The 23,561-nt window shown below is 39.5% G+C and overlaps 1 protein-coding gene across 1 annotated transcript; it reads left to right on the plus strand.

Annotated features, from left to right (window-relative positions):
* Positions 1-57: 57 nt before the first annotated feature.
* On the plus strand, positions 58-16,199 carry LOC139725674 (uncharacterized). Its single transcript, XM_071636765.1, has 13 exons — positions 58-161; positions 1,925-2,031; positions 3,300-3,360; positions 4,875-4,953; positions 8,733-8,794; positions 9,860-9,977; positions 10,095-10,216; positions 11,146-11,236; positions 11,392-11,580; positions 12,746-13,035; positions 14,019-14,908; positions 15,059-15,334; positions 16,092-16,199. Exons 1-13 carry the CDS (start codon positions 119-121, stop codon positions 16,197-16,199), a joined length of 2,436 nt encoding a protein of 811 aa, XP_071492866.1. The 5' UTR covers positions 58-118.
* Positions 16,200-23,561: the final 7,362 nt, after the last annotated feature.

The following is a 23,561-nucleotide window of genomic DNA, read 5'->3' on the forward strand; positions in this document are numbered from 1 at the left end:
AACTTTCCATTAGGAAGCACAACGTCCTTGTAAAGGCGAGCTAAAGATCAAATTGTCGCAGTTCCTACTCTTCCTCGCTGCACTGCGCAAATCTGCGCAACGTACTATTGAAAGGACGATGGTTCGGGCACTTCCTTCGGATCTCGCTCGTCTTGTACTGGGTAAGTTCAGGCGCACAGGCGTGAGCAATTGCGCTGCGGAGCTCCGTTTCTCACCTCGTGTGATCAGATTATGGTCATTTTGAGACGGGCAGTTATACTTGCTCTTATGTATTATGTAACTTCAATGAAACATAACCATACATGGCAAATATCAATAGCTCTTACCTAAGTAAAACAAGTTGTAAATTTTCTTACACTTACTTGTTGGTATTGCATTGCCATTGTGCATTGGTAAAATTACTGGTATAGAATACACAGTACTAGCCAAACGCCCAAATGCCAAAGGCAAAGTCAAAGATGGACCGGTCTTACATGGTTAGACTTGGGTCTCATTCAACTTGTATAGCACAGTATGAATTTAAATAGATGTAAACTTCATAAAGTCTAAACTTAATTAGGTGTAGATTATCTATTATTATATCTAGAGTAAGAACCCCAATTTTTGGCCGGCCTCCGAGTCCAATATCCGGACACTTACCACTTATCACAAGGCAGCAAAGTCGACTGTCACAGCTCAAGCATATCACATCGTTTCACACACTAGTACACTCGTTCACCACGCGAAAATGCCCGAGTCACCTCCAAAAATCCATCTAAAATCCCAAATTTTGCCGTCAAAATCGCGGAATCGCCGCGACTTTTCCAAAGCGCGCGCAAATTAGGGCCCGTGTAAAGAATCGGGGTCGCCAAAAAAGGGCTAAAAATTGAAAAATTACGCCGTTCTGTTGCGAGATTTTTCGCTTATCGCAAGCTCAGAGTGTGATGGTATCCTCAAAAACACAAAAGAAAAACAAAATCTCCGTACGTGCCGATGCAGTGAATAAATGTACAGGGGCTGAATGCAGGTGCAGAGTCCCCAAAATTCGGACACGAACGGGCGCCGCAACATCGCCAATGCAACCTTGCGTCAAGAAGGTATGGCGCGCGCGGATTTTTCAGCGGCCTTGTATGCGTACTGACATTGCACGCGTGTCCGGATTTTGGAGACGCTGTCCGAATTTTGGGGAATTGACAAGGTGATAATATTTGGGGATTTTGTGAAATTTTATGATCGGTTTGAGAAAATCAATATGAAGAAAAATTAGTTTGATATATGTAACAAACATTATTATAGATTTCATTTTGTGGAAAATTATTTGAGTTGAATAAATATTGCAAAAAAGCTAAAGTGTCTGAAAATTGGGGCTTTTACTCTAATTAATCAAAATGTTATATGTTCGTGTTTTTTTTTTTCCCCTAGTAGGAAAACAAACAAGGATGTAAATTTACAGTTCTGATTCAGTCTGAAAGCCGCTGCACTGGAAGCTATCCTGTAAATTTACTATTACTATCTTGATAAGTTTACAGGAATGTAGAAAAACTACACTCCAGTACAGGAGAGTAGTGGTAAATTTAGTGGTAGTTTCTACTACTACCACTGTACTACACCAGCACTCAAGTCTACGTCTGTAGATCTTGAAAGCGAGGCTATACACTGTAAAATTTTACTTAACTTACTAGAACTCTACTAGAAGGGGATAGGCCCTACTAAGTACTGGCAATTACTCATTTTAGCACTCCAAATGAATCTTCATTCCCATGAAAATTCTACAAGTACAATACTACTGTAATATAACCCTACTCTACTACCATGGTAACAGAAGAGTCATTTTACTCCGTTGATGAGGACGGACTGAAGTTACTACATGTATTTCCCATAGACACCTGCCTGAGTATACTTGAGACTAGTCCTCAACGGGTTATATAATCATTTTTTTCTCCAGACTACCTGCATTCTGAGGGTCTTCAGGAAAGCTATGACGTCTTCCTCCATGAGAGTCCTCATCTTGAGGAGATCCGAAACATCTCATCAGCAGCAGTTGGCATTTTGGTAAGAAAGAGATCGAGATGGACTAGCGCTACTATCAATTCAAATGAATTTAATTCTTCAGTCATGTACCACCGTTTCAAAATGCACAATGATTTATAGAACCTTGCTATACACACAGAGAGACACACAAATCGTACAATATATGGAGTTGTCTGCATTTATTATGATTTGATATGAATATTTAGACAGTAGCGCACAATGTACCACTCTAATACCAGTAAATTGAACAGGAGTAAGAAGAATACCATTATAATATTATTATGGGAACCCAACAGAAGCTGTATTCACATCATTCTCAAAAGAACCTTTATAGAAGATGTGTGCCATCATTAGATATACAGCTTTTATTATGTTCTTTCTACATAAGCGTACACCTGTGAGCAGTAGGCCTACTGTCTGTAGAGTTAAAACGCTGAATATTTAGAAATGCATCAGAGACCAAGAACATCTCTGAATATACAATTAAAAAAAAAAGAATGGAATCCATTTTCTGAATTCAGCTGTGATGAAAGTAACTAAAATTTCAAAAATTCAGCATTGCATATTGTGAAAGAAAGTGTAAATAAGAAGGAATAATAGACATGGCTGTTGTGTGTGTGTGTGTGTGTGTGTGTATGTGTGTGTATGTGTGTGTACACACAAAATTTGATATTACAACATCTGGAGACTTCAACTTTTGCAAAATCTACCATCATTAATGTTTGCTCGCTATTAGTTATTGCTAATTTGACTGCAATGAAATAAAGCATTTCATTTGTGATCAATTTTATAGTCATTAATGCAATGACCCCCCCCCCCAAAAAAAAAAAAAAAGACCAACCCAGTATTTGAAAGAGAATCTGTGTCTATTTGATGTTACATCTTACCTGTTAATGTCAGAAATTCTTATTTTATGAAAGATTTTATGGTCCAAAATGTTGACAGTTATTTTTTTTTTTTGCCACACATACAGTGTATGTAGGAAGAGTGATAATATTGATGGTAGTTCTTTGCTATATGTTTGTGATCTTTTTGTCGTGTTTTGTTTTATTTCATTATTGCATTTGTTGTTGAGAGAGAGTGTCTGTATGTGCAGCTTTGCAGATATATCACAGAATAAAAAGTACGCCCTCACTTTGCATTGAAACTTTGACAGAAATTTTAAAGGGAATGATGTGCACTATTTCAGCACTTTGATGGCATAAGAATGCTGTCAATTTTATTATTTTATTTCATTATTTTTTAATGAAATATCATCATTTCCCATTGTCTGCATCTGTGTTCTACAGCCCCTTGGAGCCAAGAATCTGCAAATAATTGTGGAAGAATACTACGAGCTGATATCACAAGGTAAGTCTTTTTCTTGCTCAGTATCCAGAATATTATCTGTAGAGAGTTAAGCCTTTGTTTGTTGTGAGTGCTGTTTGGCACAGAAAACCCCTTAGTGTTGTACAAAAACACTGTCCAAAGTCCCTGGCACTGAAAGGTATAACAGCATGAACACAAAGTTGGTATAAAATAAAAAGGAAAAATGAAAATAATGTATAAAGATACAACAACAGGCAACAGATCATTTTATCCTGATTTGGTAGAAAAGGGGGGCGGGAAAGATGTAGTGATGAAATTTTTCCAGAGGATCTGTCTATACAAAATAAATTCTGTGCTTTTGAATTCATGCCATGTCATGACAAAATTGTTTTGATGTTATTCATTCTAAAGGATTTAATTAAACAAAATGAATTCTACACTTTGGAATGCAAAATTATACAAGATTGATGAGATTTCATAAGAGGTGGTGTGTACTACTTCAGTGTTAGCTGGTCATAATGTTGCCACATTTTGATCTGCAATATTTTATATTTTATATAAGGTTAACCCCCACCCCTCACAAAAAAAGAGAGAAAAAGGCCACTTACCAATGCAATATGCAAATTCTGACAAGTAATTGTTTTTTCCTCATTGACTAACTCTTCAAGCACAATCAAATCGGTTTTACTTAGTAGATCATCCCTCAAAAATGTTCTGTGGAAACCTTACAATAAATATGCACTGTGAATTTGAACAAACATGTGGCATAGAGCCTGAAACAGTTTCATCAATTAGATGGTATGCAAGAAAATAACTTATGAGCTATGCGGAGTGTTGCTATGTGTATATTTGTGGATATACAGTACTGTAAAAGTGGTTTCTTTTGCGGTTTCCATCGGTGCCGACTTTTTCGCGTGAGTTTAAATTCGCGGTCGGCAAAATCTGTGAATTCACAGTTGGCAAAAACTTTTATTTTGCACATGAAAACCCAAACTATAATCCAATTATTCTTTTATTTATTAGATAGAAATTGAAATTAAATGCAGGCTTACCTGAAATGCTTGTACCTACATTATGCGGAATCTTTGTGTGTGCATGTGCGCAATAGCGTTGTAACAAGCGGCGAGTTCAAAACATTTCCTTGCGTGGTTAATTTCGCGCCACTTTTCAAAACATTTTCACGTGATGTTAAATTCGTGGTTCAACCTCCAAGCGCGAAAAGCGCAAAAATAAAACCACCGCGAAAGAAACCACTTTTACAGTAAATGATTTTCCCTCGAACCTATTGCATACATTGCTATTAGTCATTTTATGTCTGTGTGATATGAAATAGCAGTTTATAAGCAGACAGCATCTTCTGAAATACTAGCTTGTTGAAGATACATTTATTCACATGTTTCATAGAAAGAGAAAGAAAAGAAAATTCAGATAACCAATGAGTTAAGGTTTGTGCTTTATTGGACAGTGTTGAGCAACTTCTTTTATCACTAATTGTCACTGGGAAATAAAAAGAACTTCTTATGATGATTTATGAATCATCTGCTCTCTCCACACAGATGCCAGAAAGGTGAAAAATGCTAATGATGCTCTGTACAAGCTCTGGACAAGATTTGATGCCCTGCTGATACAAATCAAGTGAGTAGCTATGTACAGTCAAACTCGGATACCTCGAAGTCGTCGGGACTGAAGAAATTGGTTCGAGGTACGCGAATTTCGAGGTACGCGTACGTCGAATTTTCTTCGACTTATCCGATTTTTGTCGATGTTCAACATGGTATCTGTTACAGTGCCTACCGATTGTTTGTACGCTTGTCAATTGGATTTGAATCAACTTTAATATGAATGAATTGAATGAAAATCGATGTTCTTCTTTCATCAGTGTTTTCTGGTGAACAATTAAATGACTTAAATCACCATAAAAACAAAAAGAAAATACCGGTACGTAATCGAGCGCAAGACAGGGTTGCAGAACATGCGTGCTGAATGTACATTGTCGCGTCGGCGTAGGTACCCCCTCGATCACTATTCGTTTTTCCTCCTTTTCTCTCTCTAAGTCATCATCTCTTACACAATATCCAACACAAGAATCAGTCTTAGCTTTACAAACTATTAAAATTTCGCACAACTATGGGTGTACATGTAGCTCACCAAGACGTGTAGAGCTACAGGGAGCGACGGCAATGTCGCACCGCTACGCACCGGTCTTCCATGTGTCTACCAGCAGCACTCACAGTCAGCAGGCGATACCGTTAATCATTTCCAAATGTAAAAGCAACGATCAGTTATTTATTTTAGTATCATACGGAGCAGAATATTACTGTTATTCATTTCTAAATTTCCAAGCAAACATCCGACATTCGTTTTACTACCATACGGAGCCCAATATTACTGCTGTCCACTTCCAAAAGTGAAATGAATTATCTGACAATCATTTTATCATCGAATGGAGCTGATTGTTACTGTTATTAATTTCGAAATGTATAATAGCAAATATCCGACATTTATTTTAGCATCGTATGGAGCAGAATGTTACTGCTATTCACTTCCAAATGTAAAAGCAATCATGACTGTGATATTTATTTTGGAATCTTCCGCAGCCGAATGTTCTTGCTATTTACTTTCGAAAGTAAAAGCAAACATCCGACATTTATTTAATCATCGTACGGAGTTGAATGTTATTGTTATTCATTTCCGAACGTAAAAGGGATCATTCGACATTCATTTTAGCCTATCCCGGAGCCCAATGTTATCGCTATGTACTTTCGAACGTAAAAGCAAACATCCGGCATTCATATATTATCATCGTACGGAGTTGAATATTATTATTTATTTCCGAACGTCAAAGCAAACATTCGAAATTTATTTTAGCATCTTCCGGAGCCGAATGTCATTGCTATTTATTTTCGAATATAAAAGCAAACATCATACGGAGTTGAATACTATTGTTATTCATTTCCGAACGTCTAAGGGATCGTTCGACATTTATTTTTGTATCTTTCGGAGCCGAATGTTATCCTTGTTTATTTCCAAACGCAAAATCAAATATCTGACATTAATTTAAGCACCGTACAGAGCTGAATCTTACCGTTATTCATTTCCAAAAGTATAAGCAAACATCCGACATTTATTTTAGTATCGTATGGAGTCGAATATTACTGTTATTCATTTCCAAAATCAAAAGCAATCATCCGACATTCATTGTAGCAACTTTCGGGGCCGATTGTTACCGCTGTTCATCTCCAAAAGTAAAGGCAAACATCCGACTTTTTTTTTTTTGGTGGCCCGACGTGCGTTTTGGTGGCCTCGGGCCACTGTAAGTGTCGAGCCCTGAATAAGTGCAGCACAGTACATTAAGGATGGGCTACTAGTGAGTGATATCGCTAGATCAGATTCCGGCTATGGCTTCTGAGGACAGTGCTATTGCTGTAATCATAAACATTTACTGAAGAGGATTGTTCGCATTAAAAAAAAAGAGAAGCGAAACAATCTTAGGGGGCCTTGACGATTGTGCTAGAAAAGAAAAGAAAAAAAATACCGAAAACTCGAAAAAGATTCAATTCAAAACAGGGGTAAAATACATGATGATTTCTTTCTTTCTTTTTTGTCTGAAAATCGTAAAGCGTATTATTCCGTTACTTCGAAATTTATCAAAATAAACTGTTGTTAAATCATATCTATACTATTCTTTATTATGCTAGGCCTATACTTCCAGATCATATACCACACTTATGCTTCATAATCGCATTGCTGGAAAAAAAAAAATATTCAGAGCTTGCGTTCTCGGGGAGAATTAATGAAACAAACTTCGTGAAAGGAAAAAAAAAAAACTAGCGGGAGATTGATGTTTGGACAGTGGACCTTGATTAATGCCAAAGATATAACTGTTAACACCTAAGCAGGTGCGCCACGACGGTTAAGAAATGTACGCGCACGGCATGACTATCACGATCGCAAATCAAAACAGAGCGTAGTGCTATTGTAAGCCTTCCATTTGCACGGCTGCTACAAGTATATGCATTCCGGGTACGTGTGTAGGTACAGTAGGTGTTGGGGATTTTCCTTGTCAGCTGTGTATCGGGTATTTGAGCGCACGATCGTTCTGGGGCTCAGAATATTTACAATCGAGTGTGAAAAGATTTGTGACATGTCTTCGCTGTCCACGCGCGCTTCATCGGAAATGCTGAGTGATGTTTGCAATTTCAATTCGAGCAACATGCTGGGAAAAACAATAAGTTAATTAAGATCGGGACATGAGATTTCCCTTCGAGGTAACCGAACTTCGAGTTAGTTTTTTTTGAGCTACGCGAATTTTAACACACGAAAACTCCATAGGAACAATCGGGACTTTCATTTTGCCTTCGAGGTAAGCGATATTCGGCTTATCCGAGTTCGAGGTATCCGAGTTTGACTGTATGTCATATTGCTTGAGTGCTGTTTCAAAAATGCCTGCAGATTCATTCAGGACAATGAAGATAGTTTTTGAATATATGAGTAAATGTTTATCATAGAATTATCAAGCTATTTGACTAAGATAGAGTTTTCATGCATCTAGAGCTGGGGGGGGGGGGGGCATTGGATGGGTCTGACAGGACATTAACAGTCAAGTTAGGCAGGGAGAATTCATGTAATTTACAGTTGGTTACTGTTGCAGAGGAAGCTTCTTACTCATCTGTCACACTTTCCAAATTTCATCATTGAAATTGACTGGCTTTTAATTTCACCTTTGATGGGGTGTCTGTACATACAGTTCACTCCTGCTGTAACGAACACTTTCCTGTAATGAAATTCCGTATGCAGCTAAGTAAAATTTATGGCCAAAAATTATCATCTTGTAGATATCTTTATGCACTTCATTAGTTAGGATATGATGATATTTCAATATAACGAAAGAAAACTGTCGGTCCTGAGGATTTTCCCATAGTGGGAGATACCTATATATCAGTAGGCCTACGTTGTATGTCTCAAAAGATATTTACACAATGCTTCTATCCTAATGTTGTAGAGCTTGAAATTTTATCAATTTTTCACACCTAAAAATAATCCATTGTCACAGTATACTCAAGGGGAAAAAAGGGGGGTTTGTGGTTGAAAGATCTGACTTTATAAGCTACCAGTGTACTCAAATTGAAGGGTGGACAGGTATCTACTGACAAAGGTGAATGAAGTTGAACAAGTACATTTGTATAAATAAACTGAGGAATGTCAAAAAATTGTCATTAAGGAAATGAATATACAATGTACTAAAGTTTATTGTAGTTTCAGTGATTGAGATTGAGACAAAACTAAAGACAGGATTGGGATGTGTTTCTCCTGGGCATTGTTACAGAGTTTTCATCAGTGAGTGAAATTAGAAATGATAGTAAAAATATAGATCTTGATCAATGATTTTGAAATGTATTGTGCCTTGATTTCAGGCACCACTACAAGGGGAGTGGAGCCATAACAACTTTCACTGGTGAACTTCCAAGCCAATCAGGTAATGTGTGCATATGTGATCCTGCATCACTTAAAGGCATTATTTACCATTTGCAGATGAAACAAAAACCCAGCTTAAGTGCTTCAAAGTTGATCTAAAATGTGAGTTCGGGATAGAAACAACCAATGTAAAACTGTTAATCCATATAACCAACGTTACGTATCGTTAAATATACAAAATGTGAACAATAGTTATGATATAATTGCTTCAAGAAGAAACCATCCACAGTTATGGTTTAGTGAGAAAACTAGTGGTATCTCCTTATATGTTTGGTTTTGTTACAAACTTTATATGGTAGGATGTTTTGTGATACAACTGACCTACACATATGCATCACATATGATAACTTGAACATTTTGTAAATCACTGCTTTCAATGGTAAACAATATCTTTAACCAACAAAATGTCGCCAGACATGGATTTTAAGTTAAGGGCAGATCCTAAAGGAGCAGACTCTAAGCTTTGAAATGATGTGTAATCCAAATTCAAATGGACTCTCCAAACCTATTGTTTGTCTGCTTTGAGTGCTGATTGGCACAGAAACCCCTATTATGTTGTGCAAACTTCCCAAAATCCCTGGAAAAGCAAAAAACAAACAAACAAACAACAACAACAACAAAAAACAAACAAACAAAACTAAAAACAAAAATAAAACCACCCCCCCCCCAAAAAAAAAAAAAAAAAAAACAGAACTAGTAGAGTAAGCACAACCAAATAGAATGTCAAAAGTGTCACTGAAAAAAAAAGAAAAAGACACAGAACAAAAGAGTGATGAGAGTTTACATACACCAGCACAAAATTTCATGAAACAATAATGTTGGTCATAACCACATGAAAATTAGATGAGGGAAGATGCTGACATTTTAGTGATAAGACATTGGCTGTAGATACCTGTGCAACTTTCATTTTTATTTTTTATATACACATCAGGGAGAATGATTTTGCTGTAAAATTCAGTACGTGTTTGTATCCATTAAGATTAATTAAAAAAAAATGTAAATCAATGGAATTATGTGTAGATCACTCCATGAATTGACCCCATAATGATTGGATTCATTCTCTCAGTGAGGAGTCGATACAGTCTGAATCGGCTCTACCATGAACGTTTCCAAATGGAGCGTGAGCAGGCTCAGCAGAATGCCAACTTCACTGCCATCAAGAAGCAGCAACAGCAGCAGCAGCTGCAGCAGCAACAACATCAGCAGCAACAGCAGCCGCAACAGCTGCAGCCACAATTGCAGCAACAAGTCCACCAGCAGACCGTTCCACAATCCAACGTGCAATACACCACCGTGGAGAGCCTGCCAGGCAACCGGCCGTCGGGTCAGAGGTCAGGCGACAACAGGGTTGCTACCCCTCTCTCGGAGCAAGCGTCGCAGATGCTACCGTGCGAAAAGCCATCCCCTCCACAGGATGTTTCCAGTATGTGTCTTACACACCCTCTTATGCCAAATTTTCGACAGACATTCAGACAGATACTCTCATTTATTGATTAGTTTAAATACTTATTATAATAAATAAAAACTCCTTCCTGTATCCATGTACTTAACTTATCCCTCATGGTGCATTTTTGCTTTTTGTTTAGTTTCATTTTGTTTTGCTTTCTTTTGAGATCTTCATTCCATAGCCTTAAGATTTTGCAATCACTACCACATACACCGTATGAATATCTTTCCTCCCTTTTTTTTCCGCTGCTCCTTTTTCGTCATTTTCTTCGTCTTTATTTTTCATCTTCCTTTTTCTTTCCTCTTCTTCTTTCTCATCTTATGATATTTATGATTAGGGACATTGCTCCACTCAGGAGTCCAAATGTACTTTACAACAAGATGTTTACAGATGTCATTTTTATTGTTAGCTCAACTGTCATCATTATTGCCATATCTACTTCTGCAGCTTACCAGTATTGTTCGGATGAAGGTATAGTAGAAGGATAAGACACAAAGATTATGCAATGGGTTTCATGATATATCACACTGTTATTCAGCTGCCATGTGAACAGACCTTGAATAATGCTGATAGGGACTGCATTTAAAAATGGCAGGTCCTGATTCATACCCTTGCAGTGGTAGACCTTAAAAATGTATCGCTTTTGGTCAGGTAGTGTGGTAGTACATGTACGAATAGCTTTCCAGCTTATCATTAGGATGTGATCACTGTCACAGTATACTGTGTAAGTTTTCATAGCTTTGCATGGGCATTATGTTTCCTTATCCATGTGTGTGTGTGGGTGGGGGAGGGAGTAGATTTTATCCAAAGTTCACATTTGTACTAAGAAAGTCGTTTGACCTATGAATTTTCAGTTTTGCTCAGATTGATGCAGTAAGATTTTTTTTTTCCTCCTTGTCTTTCAGGCACCCAGTCTCAGTTCCTGACTCCGAGCAAATCCTCCCGAGGACATCTTCAGAACGAAAAGATCATCGGAAAGTCACCCAAGAGAAAAAGGTCAGTCCTGCTTAATTGAACATCTCGGTATGATGGGAGTTGTGAAAAAAGTTGTGCAATGCAGTGTGCGATATTATTTAATAATGTGTCACAGAATTTTACCAGGAGCCTGTTACCCTTTCTATTCATTCTATTTCATTCTTCAACATCTGCAGTGCCCCGCCCAGGAGAAAGCTCACCGGTGCACTGACGGAGAAGGCGCACACAATGACATCAACGGGCGTCGACTCCACCTTTGGCCCAGATGAGATGCGGGACCTGCCATCGCCATGGGGATCGGTGGTGAACAACAGGGAGCTGGTAGAGAAATTGGCAGAGAACATCAACAAGATGTTACCCCCCCAGTGAGCACTTTATCAGTTTTAAGAGGGTTGCTGTGAACTCACCAAATTTCAGTTTGTTGGTGGTGATGTTAATGTCGATTGTTCTTCATCCATAATGTGACTTGCTCAAAAGTAGGTTCATGGATATTTCCTTTCTTTCTTTCTTTCTTTTCAAACAGCACCTCATTAAAAATTTAAGTTTTATGTAATGTTCATGGCATTAAGACACCCTACAGGGTAGCCTTGATACCTAAACCAAAACAAAATGACATATGGGACTCATTAACTATCACAACACCTCAGAATATACCGTTTCAATGGAGGATTTTGACAACACTGCATCAAATGAATGCATGAAAGTGTAAGAGCTGTGTAAGTGCACTTCATTTGCAATGTGAGTATGCACATGAACCCTTTTACTTAGCCTGATTGACTCAATAAAGTAATGAAATGTGTGATTTGATGAGGTGCTTATTCTGATTCATAATCACCCAAGTGAGAACTATAGTTACTAGTAGCGCCAATGTCTAGTAGGAATGTATTTTTGTCGAATCTCAGCACTGATTGGCTGAGTTTGTTCATCATTTGCATATGGATTGAATTCTTTATTGGTTTGTTCATGCTGCATACACTTTTGAGGCTCTACAGTTTTTGTTAAAAATGAGATGCAAAATAATTATTTTGAAACAAAGATTTATTTCTGTCAGTGACATGGAATGAACAGTGGGATATAATGCTTTGCTTGAGCCTTGTAACATTCAGGTTGTGTGTTTTTTTCCTCTCATTCATCACATACCAAGAAGTTTAATAGATAGTGTGTTATTACAACACACTGATACAATGTTGCGAATGTCAAATGTTTCATAGGGGTTCTATTTCTGCATATTTTGTGAGTCGTTCAATATTCATAGATGTTAGAACACGCAAAAATATTAATTCTGATCGTCACATAAATGACACATACATACGTACCTGTTCTGGTATACAGTACACAATACATAGATGAGGTGTGTGATGATACTGTATGCATGATCTCAAATCTAAGCACAAGCAAAATTGATGCAAAGTCCTGATTTGGAAAAATGATACTCACTTAACATTGTATGGCAAGTACAGTAGTCCTTATGTTAGCCCCAAAAAACATTCCTCTCTGTCAGCTAGATATTTACTTTTGCGTGGTTGCTAGGGACTCATCACCCCCCATGGAGTCGTTGCCTGGCAACGAGGTGAGCGACAGCAGCCCCACCACTGTGGAGGAGAATCCAGGCGAGCAGTCCACCCCTGTTGCCAGCGGCAGCCAGGCCATCGATGACTTCCTCTCGGGGATGATGACGGAGAACGTGCTGGAGGAGTTTGTGGACATGACCAGCAACGACCCCGCCTTCAACTCTCTCTTCTCGCTCTTCAACACGGACCGGGACAGGTTCCTGAACAACGAGCGCAAGAAGCTCTCTCTGACTCCGCCGGATGGAGATGGTATGCAGAACAACACATTCTGCAGCAATAGATTTGTCTGCATGCAAGTTTCTGAAAGCTATTCCTGGCTTATTTTTGTTTCTGCATACATGTAGGTTGATGAGTTGGGATGCATTATATGTCATTGGAAAGCACAAAGTTTGGGGAGTATATTACTGCGGAAATGACAGAAACCATTTGTTTTGTGATTGTATAAGCTTTCTTGGAATTTAGTTACACTTTAGGATATGTATAAAGGTGTGGAGGTGCAAGTGTCACAATATTTGAAGTTATAGTGGCCATTCACAAGTCAATGCATACCACAGTGGTCTCCATTGCATAATTGATTCCCAGTGATTTAGGCGATACAGACAATAGAAAGAGGTCTCTCCAGAAATCTGTGCGATGCCACCGCATTCTTCATCCCTGAATAACATCCATTAGTATTTTAATTTAGGCATGATGAAAATGCCCATGCACCATGAATTTCAACAGGTTGTTCACATGTTCGGTCACAGTACTTCATTTGATTCAGAGTTGTTTGATATGGAAAATAAAAGAGGCTTCAGTTTCCTTAACCCTCTAAAGTCAAGGTCCAATGACTTCGAAATTGCCATTGCTAGTCTTGCCTCTGACCGGTTTTGTGTTAACAAGGATTTTATCCCATAAAGCAAGTGCAGTGGACTCCCATTATAACGAAGTCCTTGGGACAGGCAATTTTCTTTTGTTATATCGAAATTTTGTTATAAATGAATAAATAAACAATTAAGAACAAACAGCGGATAATTTTGCGGCATGCATTTTTACTGAGTTGTAACCGGAATTCCGTTATAGCGGTGTTCGTTATAACGGGAGTGCACTGTACTAGTTAAAGTCCAAGCATTACCAGATGTAGCAAACCTTTTATCATCTTACTTTCATATATCATAGTTTTGATCTCATTCATAATCATTTTAAATCTTGCAGTGGTAATTATGAAAATCAAATTGTCTTTGTTATTGCAGCTGATATGGACTCTTGTGTGAGGCCTGCAGAAGGATCAGTGCCATTTCCAGGTGCCATGTTATCGCCCAATCAGAATCTTTCTCCGCTCATGGACATTACCTCCACACATGGTCAAACTGCAACCGAATTGCTGGCAGAAGGGGGAGGGACAGGAACAAGTGCCAGTGCAGGATCAGGGTCAGTCATGGTCACAGGGTCAGTAGAGGTCACCGAGTCAGTCGGATGCGAGAAATCGTCCGGGGAGAATGACTTATTTACCATCTCCGATAGTGATCAGGTCTCTTCCCTTTCTGTGCTGGACAGTAGCAAGTTCCCAAATACAGTAGTCACACGCAGTCAACCCGAGGCCTGTACAAATCATCAAGATATGGCGGGAAGTATTAGAGAAAAGTCAAACTCAGTGGGTCAAAGAGCGGTCAGTCCCCGTTTCAGTGGGACTCCCCAATGTCCTTCCTCCGGACGAAGGCACAAGACAATTGTAAAGACCTTTGCGGATCTGAAGACAGGCCATCACGTTCGGTCTCTGTCCTTCACCAGTGGTCAAAGCCCAGATAGGAGATTGTCAAGGGGGAAGGAAGGAATAAGTGACCAAGGTAAGCCTTCATCATCATCACCCAGCTCCACCAGCTGCCAGGAGAGATCTGTGGAGGTCACTGATGGAGGAAGGAATGACACCAGCACCGGCAAGCGCCAACACACCAATGAAAGCACTCCGTCCAAAGTAGCCACACCCTGCGCTGTCACCAGAGTCTACTCGCCCAAGGAGAAAGTGGTGGCACGACTGCTGACCACGCTGCCCTCCACGCCACCAAAGGTGCAGATACAGTCGCCAATGAAGATGGGAATCAAAGCGAAAAAGGTGGTGATCATCAAGACGCGGAGGCAAGACGTAACAGGAAAATGTGCAGGAGGAGGGGGAGCAGGAGGAGGAGGAGGAGGAGGAGGAGGAGGAAAAGTTGGTGGTGGTGATGAAGCTAGGGGTAGCGTTTCTAGGGGCGACCCATCTGACAGAGGTATGGCACCTACACATAGACAAGAGTCACTCGTTAATGGGGGCTTTGAAAGCACACCTCCCGGACTGACTGCTGTTAGCATTACAAGTAGAGTCTCTGTGGAAGAGAAGAACTCTGATGAGAAAAGCACAAAATCTGCTGAGTTGGCAGCACACCTCGCTTCTCCCGCCAACTCTACGGGCACGGAAAGTATCGATGGGACAGACAGCACAGGCAGTGTAAACACTCCACCAGATGGAAGCCAAGACAAGAACACCCAGAAAGGTGTCAAACGCTCCCGGCAGAATGCAGAGAAAGTTAAGGTGAGGGCATTGTTGGCACCTTAGTTGAGGGTCATGAAAATTATTCTATTATTAGATTTTAAGACAGAACCCCCAAATTAAGGAATCCTTACAAATCTTCTCTCAAAGTTAGTGCTATGAGTAAGTTAGGTTGGTGACTGTAATTTCAAGTTTGTTCTGGCAGATTGGGGATGGGAGGGGGGGAGTAGATGAGAGGGGGAAGGGACAAAATTGGGACCAGAAGGGGGCCCAAACCCGCAAATTGAGAAATCTTATAAAAATCTTCTTAGTTTGTTCATGGCAGAGAGGGGGTGGCTCGGCGTGGGGGATGGGGGGGGGGGGGGGGTAGGTGTCCAAACAGGGTGCCTTAATTGGACATTTCATCTTCCTCTTCAAACCTCATGATGGATTTCCACCAAACTATGCAGGTGGCATCCCCATTGGGATAGGACCAACTCTACACTACACTACCAGGCTATCCCTGCTACTGTTGGTAACTAGGGAAAGTGTGGTGATTTGTATAGCTGCCCAGAAAGCTGTTAGACGACAGGTGTGGTTTTCACTGGTTCCTCTTTTCTGACATGTACAATGTTACAAATGTAGATCAGCAGTTGCAATCATTCAGATTTCATTTGTACGGAGGGATACAAATTGAGGAAAAATCATATCCCAAATATTTGAGAGCTTTAACATATGCTGTACATTTGGGGTTTAGTCTGCACTGTGCAACTTTAATCATAATCAAGACATCTGCTGTTTTGTTTGCTCTGTCTTGCAGGCTTCAAAGAAGACAAAAAAGGACAAATTAAAGAAGAAAGGCAGCTTTGGATTCCCGCTCGATCTTGATGTGGACAAGTTTTTATCGCAGATTGATTACGAAAGCTGATGGATGAGGCGATTCTTGCTATCTTCTTTTGTTCGTTGTTCTTTTTTCTTCAACAAATCCAGTATGAATTGTGTGGTAATGATCTTAATGTCATGATGATGGTTTCTTGCACAGAAGTTGGATATATTTGAGAGATTTCAGCCTTACAAAAGAACTTGTGTAAACACATTATTTTCTTAAAAATTGTTTCCCACAGTCATGTTCTGACACTGAAATCAGATTTCTACCCCCCTTCATTTGCAAACAACTTTCCATTTAACAACTGTTTCACAAATTCCGTAACTAGTCAAGCATATGTACGGCCAAGTACATGTACCATTGATGGCAAAATGGTAAACTGTAAAAGTGGATAGTTTTCTTGTGAGTAATTGTGAGTAAAACACTCGGCCAATTAAGATGAGTTTCACATGTTTTTATTACCACAGAATCAAGGCAATAACTACTTGGACATACAACAGGCAGAAATATTGGTGTGCTGTTATTTTCGTGCTTGTTTCTGGTTGCACGAAATGCATGAAAAGTTGAACACTGCGAAAATTTCCACTTTCACAGTAATTCAAGGCTGAGCTAAGCTCCACCTCCTCAACCGTTTCTAGAGGTTGGGCAATTCGGACTTCAAATGCCCACTCATGGTCGAGCAGAACTTGAATGAAAAACGTCTCCAGACCACCCCTGGTCTTACGTGATTGGTGTCGGGGTGTATGATTCAAGTTTGCTGGAATCAGACTTTCAAAACTATTTAAAATCAAGTATCATGAACTCTATTTCAAAGGATATGAACTAATGGGTGTTACTGATGGTCTTTTGGCAAGTGTGAACCTGCTTTATATGGTCATATTTTCTCAGATATGTCTTCATCAGCTGTAAATTCCAGCAAGGCATTCAAAGATATTCTTCATCCGTATTAGAGTTTTGTGTCCAAACACAATTGCTACAGGCTAATACAGTGATTGTTAACTTGATTTGGGGTTTGGGTACTCACCTTGTGCATTACTGTGTTTTTGTTAAGTTTCTTTGTTGTGTTTTCGTTTTTCATGTCACTGTAAGTCACAGTCAAGTCGAGTCAAGTCCAATTTACAGACAGTGAGATGTAAAGTCACAGTACACTGTATTCACTTTTTGATACCAACAATGATTACAATCAGTCAAATATTCTCAGAAATAATATTGTATTTCAACTCAGAAGACTGAGCTTTCCACTGGTAGCTGTGAGATTCAAGGACCTTGTTTTCATTACAGTTTGTACCATCAGATGAAGTGAATGAATTTCCTCCTACATAGATGAATAACTGAATAATTAAATAATAATAAAGTAAATATATCGATGAATAGATATATATAAAAAATATATAACACATTTATATACATGTATATGTTGAAATTCAAATAATTCTATTCAAAGGAAACTTTGTGAAGTTTACTTTTAATTACCCTAATGTGCAGAATGACAATTACAAGTAAAATGTAAACATTAAAAGATATGACATTTACGTTTTACATGTAAAATGTAAATGCAGTGACAAGTAAGAATGTAATGAAAACAATACCATTAATAGTAGAGCGGTTAAGCCCTCAAAATCATGAGAATTGTGCAAAATTTGACTGAAGCATGAAACTTTCACCAGTGTTAGTACATACCATGAGATTCATTTTAAGATCGGGAGGTAAGTCCGATTTGACCTCTGATGACCTCCAAAGGTCAATGAACTTCAAATATCAGAATATTGATGTTTGAAGGCATTTGTGAAAGATAGGCCTAGACGTTGGTTACGCTGCACTAAATATGCATTTGTACTACAATTCTTCTGATTCCACAGGGCATTGACAGGTTTCTACCTTTGACCTCTGATGACCTTTAGAGGTCAATGACCTCAAATGTATCATAATATTGATCTGTGATGTTATTAGTTAATGATAAACATGGTTAAGATGTACAAAACAAGCATATCTGTTTTACAAGAAATTGTCTTCATATTCCAAAGAGCACAGACAGGGCTCTACCTTTGACCTCTGGTGATCTTTAGAGGATGTACAAAACAAACACAATTGTAGCCCAGATGGCTACTAGCACATGTTTATAATAAAGGATAAAATAGAATAGAATAGAATAGAATAGAATAGAATAGGATAGAGAGTAAAAGAAAACAGATCACTGCAGTCGTTTTCCTAGACACCCTGTGATGCCTATATGCTAAGTATTTTCCTCTTCTTGGAGTTTTTAAAACCGTTTACTAGTATATTCCTTCCAGCTGTTCCCTTTTTTTCAAACTCCCCTCTCCCAAGAAAATTCTATGGTGAAAGGAATTTATGAGTTTGACAGTGGCTACTTTCCCCGCTAGTGGTCAGCACTCTCCATCCCCAGAGCCCCGCGCCAAATTACGGGGAATAATGTGATGACGTGTTTTTGCCCTCTGATCCCCAAACATAAATGACCCTCTGAGCTGGAAGGTGGCCTTCCTGCCAGAATGTATCCCTCTATTCTAGCATTTATTGTTTACTGTAGTGGGTCAAACAGGAACTCCAAAGACAAATTCAGGGACAACGACCCAGAACAATGATGACGTTGGTTGTCATAAGGACACTAATATCCATTTGGTTTATCATTTTGATATACAAGAAACAATAAAGTCTTTACCAGTGGTTACAGAGAAGAAGTGAATGAAGAAACTAAAAGACAGTGGGCGAATTAATCAGAAATTGAAAATTTTGGTGATGATCGGTGTCTATGTGAGTATTTAACCCCCGACCAGTACAGAGAGAAGGTGACAGACCAATCCAATATCTATCCGCCTCTGTACAATAATTGGTCGCCGGCTTGGAGAAAGTAGTAAGGAGTTTTAGGGAACTTACACAATAATGACGTTGTCTTCATATATTCCAAAGAGCACAGGCAGGTTTCCACCTTTGACCTCTGATGACCTCGACAGTTAAATGACCTCAAATTATCAGAATATTGATGTTTGACATCATGATTAATGGTAAACATGATGATGTTCTATAGAGAGCATTGGATGGTCCTATTTATTAATCTGGTCTGGTGCATACTGAAAACGGAAAAAGCATAATTAAAAAATCAACCATTGACCCTTGCCGAAAACGCTGCCCCGGAGCCCTACCCCACCCCCACACTTAGAAAAACACACACACACACACACACACACACACACACACACACACACACACACACACACACAATTCCGCCGCCCCAGTTAAGGTGTACTCTTTAGGAAAACTGAACATGAAATTGTAAAGTGCACATCACCATGTCCCCGGTGAAGAAATATTAATTACACTGTATAATGCTCTCGCAGATCTGTCAAACCTGTACCGCCCCACCCTGGCAAAAGGCAGCAAATGACAAATGCGATTTATTTCTTATAAATGAACGAAATAATATTGCGCTGGCGATTGCAATGACATATCTCACAGGATTGATTTCTCAGCCATATTTTTTTGTCCCCGCCGAACGAGTTCGAGCAGGGGACTATGAAACGGGCTCCGTACGTGTGTGTGTCCGTCCGTGTGTCCGTGTGTCCGTGTGTCCGTGTGTCCGTCCGTGTGTGCGTCCGTGTGTGATCAAAATGTTCAAAATGCTACTCCTTCGCCATTTCTAACCCGATTTTGATTCTGTTTGCTTTATATGATAGCACTACATGGGAGCTTTGAAACTTGTATACAGAATTTCAATTGTGACCTTTGACCTTGACCTTTGACCTATATTGTACATTTTGCTTCAAAATGCTACTCCTTCGCCATTTCTAACCCGATTTTGATTCCGTTTGCTTTATATGATGGCACTAGGTGAGGGCTTCAAAACTTCTACACAGAATTTTGACCTTTGACTTCTTTGACCTTTGACCTTGATTTTTGACCTATATTGTACATTTTGCTACAAAATGCTACTCCTTCGCCATTTGTAACCCGATTTCAATTCCGTTTGCTTTAAGTGATGGCACTAGGTGAGGGCTTCAAAACTTCTACACAGAATTTTGACCTTTGACTTCTTTGACCTTTGACCTTGATTTTTGACCTATATTGTACATTTTGCTACAAAATGCTACTCCTTTGCCATTTGTAACCCGATTTCAATTCCGTTTGCTTTAAGTGATGGCACTAGGTGAGGGCTTCAAAACTTCTACACAGAATTTTGACCTTTGACTTCTTTGACCTTTGACCTTGATTTTTGACCTATATTGTACATTTTGCTACAAAATGCTACTCCTTTGCCATTTGTAACCCGATTTCAATTCCGTTTGCTTTAAGTGATGGCACTAGGTGAGGGCTTCAAAACTTCTACATAGAATTTTGACCTTTGACTTCTTTGACCTTTGACCTTGATTTTTTTACCTATATTGTACATTGGCTACAAAATGCTACTCCTTCGCCATTTCTAACCCGATTTCGATTCTGTTTGCTTTATGTGATGGCACTAGGTGAGGGCTTCAAAACTTCTACATAGAATTTTGACCTTTGACTTCTTTGACCTTTGACCTTCATCTTTTTACCTATATTGTACATTTTGCTACTAAATGCTACTTCCGGCGGGGACATATATTACGCACCGCGTAATTTCTACTTTTCCTTGTTTTCCAGGAAAATATCAATAAATCGGATTTCAGCAATTTGTCAAACCCTCCCCCCCCCCCCCCGCTAAAGTAGGACAGTACATGTATATATATATATATATAGAGAGAGAGAGAGAGAGAGATAAGAGAGTAATCATTTAAGAGGAATTACTTTCATTTACATTTTAAGACATTTCAAGAGATGTAGTCTGATTTGTTAAATCGGAATTTTCATGTAATTTACGCATTTTGCCTGGAAAAGAATTACCAAGAACTTTACAACACAACACATGTTCAAAAGAAACCATTTGGTTCATATATAATTTACTCTACAGAGTGATTCATAGGGGCCTACTTATCACCGTCCACGTACTCGAACAGTTTTCGCTAAAGATACAAGTATGTTTACGAGACTGCAAACATTAGAATGATTTGCCCCTTAAAAGCATGTGATGGGAAATGTAAACAGTATGTGCGAATGCTTCTGTTTCCTGCTAAACTTATTTGTTAGTGGGGAAAAGAAAAGAAAAGAAAAGAGAGTCTCGCTCTACCACGTCTACATCTTGTACTACAATGCCTACGGATATCTTTGTTTCACATTGTTAGTGGGGAAAAGAAAAGAAAAGAGAAGTCTCGCTTCATGAGAGATGTTCAGATCCCGCTCTACACCACAACGCCTACGAATGTCTAGGCTGAAGGTGGGTTTGAATGTCTTATAGGGCCTATAGAGCACCAACAGTAAGTGCAGATTAATTGGCACGCTATCTTTTGAATAGAAACAATAGTTTGTTTCACACAAGATGATAGCAGAAAGACAACTGATAATCATCCACTCATGTGAAATCAAGCAGAACTTTTTTCAAAACATTTCAAGAGGCATCTTGGTGAGTTACAGTCTGTTACACATGCCAATATAATGTGAAAAACAAATTGAAGGCCACCTGCAATAGGCCACCTGCAATACAGCCTCGCATTTTCCGACATCACAAAAACTTTGATCAACACGTTCCATATGTACCCGTGATGGAGAGGGAAAATAATAAACAACAGCATTGCAAGATTGGTGCATTTCTGCCAAGACAACAGACGGGAACTGATTCCACGTAAAATACATAAACATGTATTTTGATTTTTCCATGCATTTTTCCCATATCATTACACACAATCATTATACACGTATACTTGATATGGTGTTCAGCTCACTGTGTGCAGACTGAGCACGACCCGATAATTCGGAACCTCTGCCTGAGAAAGGATTGTTGCCTATCCCGCGAATCAAAAAGAAGCTTTCCTATCATCTCGTGCATCCTGTACTCTATGTGCAATGCACTCATCATAGAGACAAGGTTGCCTTCACCTAAACTGTTTAGATATTGCCACTGGAAGACTCTGATGACTGATCGCATACAGTGGCTGTGCACCTATAAGAACGCTGGGCTGACCTCAGGATGTCTATCCAGTTTAGTCGTGGAGGAGATCCCATGTGAAGATCGCGTGCTTCACTGAAGACGCAGATGCTGCCCTGTCTTGAAAGAGATCAAGGGTATAGATCTAGACCAATTTCAGCAGGTTACACTGAATCATCACTTGCTGGCAGAGAGTCTTAACCGGATCATGCAGGTGATATTACCCGCTGTCAGCGTACCCTGATTCACACATTGGATGCAAACCGGATGGCGGCATATTGGAAACAACCAAGTGTTAAGGAGTATCGAGCATAAAGAAGACAATTAGAGTAAATAGTAGTTCCACTCCTATTTTGAATTGAGGGTACCTAAAGAGGTCATTAAAAAAATGCCCAAAATTGCCTGACGTAATGACCCAAACTTAATTGGATGACAATATAGCAAGTTGCAAGACACAGGGTTGCTTCATGTGGAATGCATGTTATGCCTCACAGTATGTCGCTTTCCAAGTGGTCCATGACGTCACTTACATGCTCCAGGACCATGAGTTATTCATCGGAACCATGCAGCTCACGAGCTTGACACTGACCGACACAGGCCTGCCAGCTCGAAACTAGGTAGCATTGCCCATGAGCTTGACACTTATAGCAGGGCTCCACACTAACTTTTATTTTTGGTGGCCCAAAGGCAAACATCCGACATTTTTTGGTGGCCTGATCAGGCCACCAAAGTCTTCATTTCTGAAATTTGGGTGGCCCGATGTGCGTTTTTGGTGGCCCTGGGCCACCGGGCCACCGTTAGTGTCGAGCCCTGCTTATAGTAGAGGCAAACCAGGCCCATAAGGGTCCGACACATGGGGGGAGGGGGAGGTCCACAAGACCTACACTGAATAGATTAAGCTTTCTGATGTAATACATATTAATCTCGTGGGCCTTGTTTTCCTCGAGTGTCGGGCTCGCGGACCGCACAGCTTGTGGGCCTATTATATTTGATGTTGAGCTCATTGACCTTGTTCATCTAGTGTTTAGGTCACGGGATGTGACTCGTGGGCTGCGTGACTCATGGGCTGTACGACTCGGGTTGTTTGACTTGTGACGTACACCTGATGAGATGGGCCTGTTGTTTTCTAGTTAGCATCTGTCACCCTTTCATCCAGTTCAAGGGACTTAGTTTGCCATATGCCTGTTCACAAACTATTAAGCATCAACCCAAAATATGGTACTCCTCTCCCCACCTTCCATGTTTAAGCGTACAGATTTTGTCCAGTGCAAATTGAATAATGTTGCACATAATTTCATGCAAGCTAGTCTGCATAACTAACCCAAACATAAATATTATATTTGAGGTCACTGCCATCACTGATGAAGACACGTAAGCTTCATTTCTGAAGT

This window comes from Diadema antillarum, unplaced genomic scaffold (genome assembly GCF_040938485.1).
Source record: "Diadema antillarum isolate AM-2024a unplaced genomic scaffold, OU_Dant_1.0 seq00000053_RagTag, whole genome shotgun sequence".
NCBI classification, from domain to species: Eukaryota; Metazoa; Echinodermata; class Echinoidea; order Diadematoida; family Diadematidae; genus Diadema; species Diadema antillarum.

Excerpts from the sequence above, each read along its gene's own strand:
- LOC139725674 (XM_071636765.1), top strand. The coding sequence starts at position 119 with ATGGTTCGGGCACTTCCTTCGGATCTCGCTCGTCTTGTACTGG. Across the intron at positions 4,954-8,732 it reads GCCCTGCTGATACAAATCAA|GCACCACTACAAGGGGAGTG; the intron begins GTGAGTAGCTAT and ends CCTTGATTTCAG. Across the intron at positions 13,036-14,018 it reads GACTCCGCCGGATGGAGATG|CTGATATGGACTCTTGTGTG; the intron begins GTATGCAGAACA and ends TTGTTATTGCAG.